This window comes from Coccinella septempunctata, chromosome 2 (genome assembly GCF_907165205.1).
Source record: "Coccinella septempunctata chromosome 2, icCocSept1.1, whole genome shotgun sequence".
NCBI lineage: Eukaryota > Metazoa > Arthropoda > Insecta > Coleoptera > Coccinellidae > Coccinella > Coccinella septempunctata.
In genome coordinates this window covers 25,768,129-25,778,334 of record NC_058190.1, presented here as the reverse complement: position 1 = coordinate 25,778,334, position 10,206 = coordinate 25,768,129, and the positions used below count along the sequence as shown (strand labels likewise).

General features: G+C 35.3%; 2 protein-coding genes across 2 annotated transcripts; both read right to left on the bottom strand.

Moving 5' to 3' along the window:
- Window positions 1-4,306: 4,306 nt before the first annotated feature.
- On the bottom strand, window positions 4,307-5,670 carry LOC123307836. Its single transcript, XM_044890289.1, has 2 exons — window positions 5,375-5,670; window positions 4,307-5,295 (listed from the first exon to the last, which is right to left on the bottom strand). The coding sequence occupies exons 1-2, from the start codon at window positions 5,592-5,594 to the stop codon at window positions 4,388-4,390; spliced, it is 1,128 nt and encodes a 375-aa protein (XP_044746224.1). The 5' UTR covers window positions 5,595-5,670; the 3' UTR covers window positions 4,307-4,387.
- Window positions 5,671-6,208: 538 nt separating this feature from the next.
- On the bottom strand, window positions 6,209-9,956 carry LOC123307117. The gene is made up of 3 exons (XM_044889335.1): window positions 9,925-9,956; window positions 6,325-8,318; window positions 6,209-6,232 (listed from the first exon to the last, which is right to left on the bottom strand). The coding sequence occupies exons 2-3, from the start codon at window positions 8,305-8,307 to the stop codon at window positions 6,209-6,211; spliced, it is 2,007 nt and encodes a 668-aa protein (XP_044745270.1). The 5' UTR covers window positions 8,308-8,318; window positions 9,925-9,956.
- Window positions 9,957-10,206: the final 250 nt, after the last annotated feature.

Here is a 10,206-nt window from a genome sequence, read left to right as displayed (position 1 = left end):
TACAAGCGCTTGATATATATAAATTTAAGTATCCATTTTACGAAACGAATCAAATTTGATAAATTCATATATAATAACGTAATTCTGTGTTTGTCTATGATTCTGCATGTCGGGGCAGGGCCGCCGCCAGACATTTTGCCGCCCCAGCAAAATAAAATTTCGCCGCCCCCACAAAATGATATTTTGTCACCTTGCTGTGACTATATTTAAGTTTAAGTACATCATTCTTTATGGAATAACGTAGAGCATGTTCAAAATGTAGATATTTAGAGATAAGTCTTTTTTATAATTTTATATATGCCTTAGTAAATGTTGAATTTAAAAAAACGATAAGAAAAAAAGCAATACAAAAAGTGGGTTATACATCTACTAACTACGCCGGCGCCGGTATCATACAGTAAAATACATATACAGTGAAACGTTTGAAAAATGCAGATAAAGAACCGACCTTCAATATGATTCAATTTGAAATTCTAAACTCCACAGATAAAGAGATATATGAAAATCTTCAACAGTCTCAATTCGTATAAACACGATATACTATTGTATAGGGTTGATAGGTACTCTTGCTTCTCAAATATTTTAAATCCCCCCCACAAATCAACATTTCGAATTCGGATTGGCAAACGGAATATAAAAATTATTTCTGAATTATCCTGGAAGCCATCCCAAATCCAAAAACTATACAGCCAGTGACGTTTATCAAAGAGACCGACTGTCTAAAGAGCAATAACTCAAGAAAAAGGACAGTGAGTGACCGCTGCGGTGGAGAGATTTGATAGTTATTTTTGAGTAGAGTAGAATGCGGCATCTTTGATCGTCTTCCATCAGGCGGTATTCCCCTTGTTTCTGGTTGAAATGCGTTTTTATTCGGTACTCTGAGAACATATGTGAATTGTTTGGCGACCAAGCGCAAAAAGCTGCCTTTTAGATTTCCCTCTAATAATTAATAATGTTCGTCTTTTCGATCTTGAAGAAGAAAAATTTTTGTGTGAAAAAATTGTATTGTTTTATCTACTGATTTGCCGCCCCCAGAATGTGCCGCCCCGGCAGGGTGCCCGATTTGCCGGTCTTGACGGCGGCCCTGTGTCGGGGTATATCTCATCATTGGCTTTCGGTGCATACCATACTAGTGAGGGAGCCCAAGGGGAAAATGCAAGATTTATTCGGGCGTGTCCGATTAATATAAGGGAAGACACCTTGGACCCTATAGTAACTACCAAAAATATGGGGGGAATTGTCTAGGACAGCCTGTCAGAATGAGAATAGTAAAAAAAAAGATCACTGTACATACTTGAGACAGATATATGTGGTTAATTATATGTTGAAAAGTATATATTCTCTTGATCTGACAATTTAAGAGTGACGAAAATGTGTGGGAGGACGCCAAACTTGCAAAAAAATTACTTCACGAGTACATTCTCGAGCGCGATGGCTTTTTTTCTTATATTGAAACTAATGATTCAAAAATAACGGAATAAATATAATCTGACAGTTTCAGCAAGCCGAAACAATAAAAATTGACGATGAATGTATATTTGGCGAATCCAAAAATCTAAACGCCGCCTAGCGGCCAAATCACTAACCTAGAAAGTGAGTAATAACTTGAGTTTAACTTCTTTGGGTTAGATATTTTCATTACATATTCGGTTACCAGTAAACTATATTCACAAAATTTTTTTGTGATGCCTGACTAGAAAAATAGGTATTAAAAAAATTTAGTGAGTATTTATATCAGTGTCATTCACTTGAGAAACTATTTACCAATTTTCGCTATAATTTTAGGTTAGTAGACACTTTGTTCTAGATGAATTTTCTAGTGTTGGACGATTAAGAAAGGCAATGCGAATTTTCATTTCAATGATTTTGATAGTGCCGAGAAACCTGAGCAAAAGAAAGTATATGAGATTAAATTTCTGACATAACTGAAGTTGTACATGCATTTCTGGACTTGCAATCTTCAAGAGATGATATGTTGGGAACATTTCAAATGAAAAGTGGTGATTTGACTTGGAATTTTGCAAGCAGTTAAATGTCATCAATAATTAAACCGTTCGACAAGAATTTCAAATTTTGTTAATGAAATTACAACTGTAGAATTAAATTTCAGGCGGTCTTGTTGAGTTGGTTGTAAATGCTGGAAAATAATTTCTGTGTTGGCATTTTGAACTGCATAATATGTTTTCATCCAAATAAATTTTCTCAAATATTAACATTCATTTATTTCCACAAATTACATAATTCATGTGACTGTGATGATAGAATGAAATTTTCTGGATATAAGTTCTTGTAAAATCTTCATCAAACGACACCAACATGTTCAGGAAAGTTTTGGAGGAACCCGAGCACAATCAATAATCCCATAATTATTCACTACTTTCACAAATATCTCTATAATAGAATAAAATCTACGATAACATTGCTTTCACAATAGAGTTTTCACGATGATTACTCATTTTCCGCCATGTTTGTTGACAAGTCGCAGCGCCCTCATCGGTAGTTGGATTCGCCATTAGACTGGGTTTCTACATTGACCTTGGCCTTTCGCATATCCGGCTAAGCTCTTCGCCCTTATCGCCCTCTAACTCGAAAACGGTTAAGAGTACATAAAACTGCTTCAGACAAAAGTTGTATAGAATTTCAATATCTACAACTTTCATTATGAATACAGAAACGATTAGAGGTACAGGAAGGGAGATATTTTGAAAAAATGCCTTGTTATCATCTTCGAACAGTCATATTAAGTAAACCCCCACTAATTAGTGTCAGATTAATGGATCAACACCCACCTTCAATTCCGAGATTAACCATCTGTGTGAAAATCTGAAAATCTGACACGCACGAGTATGTACAAGTAACGATTTTTTCACATTCACGAAATTAATGATTAATTTGCGAAATAGCCATGTGTGGGAAAGAGAAAACCCTCATGCGACTATTGTTTCTCATTTCCAACATGAGTTGATGGTCAACATGTAGTTAGCAGTTATGACAGGAGAACTTTTCCTATAACCAGTTATACTTCCCCATCGCCTTAATGCTGAAGAATTTATTAGATTAATCCAAAACAACTTAAAAGACAAATTGTTATTATTTTGATTCAAGATGAATTGATAATTTCCATGAGAATTATTTCGTAGCAGATTTATTGCCCTTTCCGAATATGAATATGTGGTCAAATTTGACGAGGCTACAAGGAAAACTGAATAATGATTGAGTTTATGAAAAAACTTGAAATATTTCGTGAAATCAAGAAATGTTAAATTGAAGAATAACCGTCAACATTTCGACCATGTATTATATGACATTTTTTGTTGCAAATCACTCGTCTGATCTCCCTTGAAGTTAGGCCACCGTTTTGGTTAACTGGATATATTTATATATTTCAAGTGCGGCAACGGCGGTTTCGTGAGGGCAAGTACCACTTTCCGTACTAATAGAAAAATTACTATTATTCGATGCATTTTCTGATCACAGTCAAATTGAGAAAACGTATTTTTATTTTAATTTTATTGTCCAAAGTTAGTCCATTTTTGTCCACCCAATTATTTAATTTGTCCACTCACAGAAAATCATAGAAATTTGTCTTTATTATTATTACATTGAGGTTTGAATCGAGGACAAGGATTCAATATACAGAAAGGAATAATCCAACATAAACGGAAGTGCATAACAACATTTGATAAATATATTCAAATATACACAAAAGAGAAATGGGAAATTAAATGCCTTGATACAGGTTTTTAAAACTATTTATAGATGGGGCGCTCACTACACTAGGTGGAAATTCCGCCTCAAAGTAGAAATGTATCTTTGGTTTTTCACCTTCAGGTTATGTTGCAACGAGTATCAGTAGATAGGCAACAAGAGTTCGAGCGCAAAAAGGGTAGTTTTTACATGTAAATTCTCATAAGGAAGTCTAAGGTCGATTTTGCAGAAATCGGTCAATTTTGAAAATTTTTCTAAGTCCCGTTCAAGGTCATCCAGTAGGCGGGTCTGAGAGGGTGAGAGGAGAGTGGGGGAGATGGTAACGGGTTTGATGATGAGGGGTGTGAGGGTGAGCGGGTTCGAGATTTTGTTTCATACTTTTCTAAACGTCGGGATTCGAACTCGGGACTCTTGTGTTACGTGATAGATAGATAGGTAGGTACCTTAGCGTTGATATTAGAGATACGTCATGCTTTTTAGGGTGGTAATGAGGAGATATGTCGCTAATCAAATGATGTAGAACAGCTGGATGCTTTCATGTTTATTTTTCAAATCATGAGTGAAAGGGTGATGGTGATTCATTGATTGAAACCTTGTGAAAGAAAAATCATTTATTTTGTTTACAGTAACATTGATATTTGTTTGATGAAAACAGAGTGATCGCTGAAAAAAATTTAAATCACATAGTCAACAATTTTTCCAACATTGAAATCTTCTTCCTTGGTTCATCATATTCCTCAATCTTGCGTTTATTGAGTGAATAATGACCCCACGGTACAGTGTTGAATGTTCCGGGCACCAAACATCGTTTATCGTCTTCAGGACTTAAAGCTATTTTTTCCTGTGTCAGTGAATACACATGATGTTCCTTCGCCTGAATCAAATTTTGAGAAATAATTTTATGTTTCCATGTTTCTAAACATTCAATGTAATCATCGAAACATATTCTGTTCTTAACGATTGATTTTTTAATACCCTTAGCTTTCTTGGTGGTACCATAATTTCGACACATGGATTCAATTTCATCAGCTTCATACTCTTCTTCCACCCATCGTTGTTTTTTCACATTCAGATCATCCTTAGAAGTTTTCACAGCATACAGTTTAGATCTGAGACCAACATAATCGGTCATAGGTATTCCATTGTTTTCATCCTTCATCATTCCTAATACCTTTTTATTAACTTGAGGAATACCGTAAGTATTATTCTTGGGATAATCTGAGGTATCAAATTTTTCATAACAGTCAAGTTTCATTCTTTCATAAGGATCTTCAGAGACCTCATAAATGAGAGAATCGGTATCTGTGTATAAGATGGTACAGCCAGCACTGAAAGCTTCATTCATGTAGTGGTAATGGAAGTCATAAATAGTAGTTTTAGCCAAATCCAAGATACTCATTCCCACATAAATTGGCTTGTCCAAATAGATCTGCAGCTTTCGCATTTCAACAGCTACAAAGTTCTCATTGAAAATAACAGAGTTCTTGAATTCAGGTTTTGAGATATAAGTTTCCGCCCCATATCGTCCTTTCCATTTTGTTAGAAGGTGGACATTAACCCTTTTCCGAATATTCTCCATCGTTTTTCCTGTAACAATAGAAAAGAATATGTAGATATCTGTATAGGAAATCATATGAATGTAATTTGAATGGATATAACAACTTACCAAAAACAGCGTTGTTCATCAGTTTGAAGAGATTCTTCTCGAACTCATTTTCGGCATTCTTTCTCAGATCCGTATTGAGGTCGATGTAAGACTTGAGCCATGTAGATTGCTTGAACTTGAGCACTCGATGTATTTTTGTTATAATCAATCCATTCTTCAATGCTTGCTTCAGATTTCTGTAGTGGATGATATATTTCTTCTTTTGATGTAATGTGGCCATAAGTTTAGCGTTTTGCTGAGATGCATAACAAGGTGTTTGAGTTTTAGAGTTGTAATGTTCTGGACAGAATGGAAGATCTTTGTGCAAATCATGCAATTCTCTAGGATATTCGAGATCGACTTCTAAAATATAACCCTCGGGAGCATAATCAGGAATTTGCAAGACATTTATATTTGTATCGGTCCACATAAAACCGCCGTATGGTAGACATTGTGACATTGCCCATCCATATTGATTGTTGACATCAAAGTACCTACATAAGGTAATTTTCTGGTTTAGTTGAATCATAGTTTGGTATATACTTGTTGTTCGCATGTGCTCGTCGTTTACCACATACTTGACTAAGGCCGCCCCGAATTCCTCTTTCAACAAACAAAAACATATCAACATCTGTGAGAAGTTCTAATTCCTGTTTTGTATATTTCAACATAGCATCCCACGTATATCCTGGTAAAGTAAAATAATGCGCAGGATCTAATCCATAAGTCTTATGGCAGCTCGATCGAAATTGTTCAAATACGTCAGCCAGCAATAGAATGTCAGTTTTCATGTAGAGATCGCTGTATTCGCCCAAATTCTGACATTTGAATTTATTCCACACAAGTTGTGCTCTCTCATATCTTCTTCGTGGACATTTCCTACAATCCAATTTGTTATAGAATGCTTCAATAGGTGGAAGAGAAGTTTCATCGAATCGGTCATAGGAATCGATATAATCATATGGCATTACTCCTTTGTTCGTAAGAAGACTGATATGTTCTTCAGATTCCTCAGGAAATTGTGATTTCAAGTTCGGAAACTCTTCTAAATAGGACGCTAGTTTGTCTAAAGAGCAAGCCATGAATCGGAAACTATCAATGAATCGGAAATTAATGTGATAATCATCATAGTGTTTGGTGAAACTGATATATTTCTCCTTAGTTATCGGTAAAAAATCGATTTTCCCTTCCATTCTTGTGGCAATATCTTGTATCAGAAAATTAGCGTCATATCCACTCAGGTTGTGAAATACTACAGGAATCATGTGACTATCCTTATAATTTATATTACACCCCTCATGTGCTGCTCCACGGTAATTCTTTTCGGGGATAAGATGATTATGATCTCTTACTTTTTTATCTTCAGGTTTGAACATTTCTTCACAAATATGACAGTGAGTTGCCTTCCGAAATTCGACTTCCTGTTTTGGCGTCATATCGATGTCGTAGGGACATAAGAAAACTGAGTCAACGTCTCCAGCAAATTGATTCATCTCATCTGCAAACCATTTCATGCAATTGGGACCTCGATGAGAACGATAAAAACTCAGAGAATCATCATATGAACACTTTACATAGTATCCTACAGCTGCAGCTTTATGTTCTTGATAGTTGTTTTTGGTGTTAGTAGGTTTTAGTATGCTCTCCAGATCTGCATAAATAATAAAAGGTACCTTCTCCTTGTTTTTATGATTTTTGAACTTGAGTGTATTGTTTCCTATCTCAGGCATCTTTATAGCTGTTTCATTCATGTTTCCACAATCCTCTGAATGACTTTTTAGTTTTTCTTCAGATCGTAAGTACCGGAGACATCTATCACATATAAATTTCTGTCCATGTTCCTTGCTCAATTGACTCGATACCAGACGAGAGAGATTTTTGATCCATACATAATGGTATCGCACTGGAGTATCATCGTTTGAATAGTGATCTTGTATAAGGAGTAAGTTGATATGTCTATTCATTTTAATTTTTGTTAGGTATGTTGGCAATGTAGTGAAGTTCCTCTTTTCCTTTTTCAGAATATAAACATTAATGGATATCTGGTTTTGTTTTTCAAAGTTGGGTATCTGTTTCATTGTCATCGGAAATTGAATACCTTTCAACTTCAAAATTTTGGAATAATGAGGATATTTGGATAATCGTTGGGGGTCCTTCTCAACAGGGTGTAATGCCGCCATCACAGACCATGCGAAACATGCTTCATCGTCGTTTTTCACATTGATACAAGCCTCTTTCCGTTTTATTTGAGGAGGAAGTTCTATGTATGAGCTTCCAAGTTGGGGTGTGAACTTGTTTATATTCACCCCTAGGTTAACAACATTAACCAGAGCCCATCCGCTATCACGTTCTTGGAATTCCTCAAGATCTTTGAGAATTGATACCAAAACATTTATATTGAACCATTCAGTAATATTCGTGTCTCGGTAAATAGGTGAATTGGATGTTGTGAAGTACTTATATTCCTTTTGAATTTTATTGGCTGTCATAATCTGAAACTCTCCACAAAAAACCATATTGACCTTAACAGCTTCATCCTTCTTCAATGCATTCAGAATTCTTCGACGAAATATAGCTTCGCAGTCCATCAAAAAATCCTTAGGCTCCTTATGTTTCAGGTTACTAATCACACCTGTTCTTATTCTCGAGTCGAATGCTGATAATGAATCATTCCAATGGACTCTGTTCCAAGCAGTTTCCTTTCGTCTACTCAGACCTGCACCAATTCGTTGTTGTTGTTTGAATTGTTGTTTCAATGATTTTATAGAACGGATCTGAGCTTCGAGTTGCTGTTTTCCTCCAATTGAAGTACAACCTGGCAATTCCCGATACAGTTTTCTTATTGCTCTCGTACATTCCTTTATACCTTTTATTGCATGCTCATTATCAGATGTAGTGATAAATAAAGCCACTAACGACTTTATTAGTCGAAGACAATTCTCTATGTTGAACATTTTAGATACAACTGAAACAAAATATCCATGTCAACATTTTAAATATTCTCAAAATCAGATACAACACACGAAAATAGCCGAAGATTCCCGAACATAGCCGCAGATTTCCGAAAATAGCCAAAGATTACCGAAGATACAAAACGTACACAAAAACGGATATAAAGCGGATACGAAGTGAATATAAATCGAGTACACAACACAGTTAAGCTGTGCAATACAGTTTCAAGCAGCTGAACAGGCAGCTTCAAAACAGCATCAGACAGACAGCTAAGCAGACATCTTCAGCACAGCTCCAGACAGCTTCAACACAGCTCCAAACAGCTAAGCTGACAGCTTCAGCACAGCTCCAGACAGCTTCAACACAGCTCCAGACAGCTAAGCTGGCAGCTGTTATGAAGGGTATAAGCGGATACAAAGTGGATACTTGTGGAATATATAGGAAAGAATTCAGTCTAACAAATAACTTGAGCAGGCAGCTAAATGTATATAAAAAATTGACCTCTCTTGTCTTGTATGCAGGAAAAAATCACTAGGAACAATACTTTGAAAAAACACATAATCGAGAAACATGACGCAATTCATGATACTCTGAGAGAAAACTATGAAAAGATCTATTAGAAATATAAGTGTGGTAGACCGCAGGATGTAGAAGATAGTTATCCAAAATCGAATACTAGATGTTCTCATGAAGTTAGTAGTGGTGAATATTTTACCGAAATAAATTATATAGTCGATGAGCTGCGTACACTGCATAGAAAAAATAATATTCTCGTCTGAAAAGTACAATTTTTGTTGGAAGTACTATGAGAGCTTGGTGCCATTTATTATAATGATAGTATAGCAGACTGATAATATGATGTATGTATGAATCATACTTTTCTGATAAATATCGGAACTAATAATTTTATATTTTAATTAATAACATATATCCTAAGCATCCACATGCAATAACTTATATCAGTCTTCAAGTCAAGTCATTAGTTTGATTTGCTTGCAACAATTTTGTGATTAAAACACAGAGATAAGAAGATTGGTCTCAGAGAAGTCCTTGGACTCAGTAAATCTTCATATAAACTGTCATCTATAATACATATTTATATAAATAAATAATGAGAGATTCAACGGCTTCTCCGGTTTTAAGGATTTACGTAAATTAGATGATAAAATTTTATCTAAAGATTTTTTCTGAATAACAGATACCTACTATTTTCATTTTATCAATAAATCTATCGAGGTCAACCAGGCGGTTCTTTAATAGCCATCGCATGCAACAATTTTCCTACTTACACATATATACCTAGTATATAGCAGATGACAGCCCACTTTTCAGATGGGTCTTACAGACATCTCAATACTGATACTTGACCCTCGTAAGAGTTCTCTAGTGTGTTTTCGTTAATCGTCATCCACCCTTTTATACCGCATAAGCGGAACCTCTATCGAAATCTATATGAACATAATCTGAATGTTTTATAGCCAGGCGGCCCCTCAGGATTCTAAGACACTACACAGAGGTCTGAGGTTTAGATTATTATCATATAGAAAGATCGATTTTAATTGATAATATGGTAAGATATAATACATTATAATATGTGCATATCAACATGAAATAAGTACGTGGTATGATAGGTTGATGAGTTGGGATTGAAAGTTATGGTTTTTTTTTTAAAGAAGGAACAGTCCCTACGATCAGATTGGGGAACTGAAAAAAAAAACGTTTATTTAGCCTGTATGAATTCAAGAAGATGTGCTAAGCAATAATGAAAATACCGCATAATTTTCATCCGTTAGTTTATTCTGTTATCAGCAGATCGAATGAATGTATCATGTCTATGTAGAATGAAATATTTCTTAGTCCAAATTTTCTCTTAATCCTGCGATATCTCCGAAATCATACAT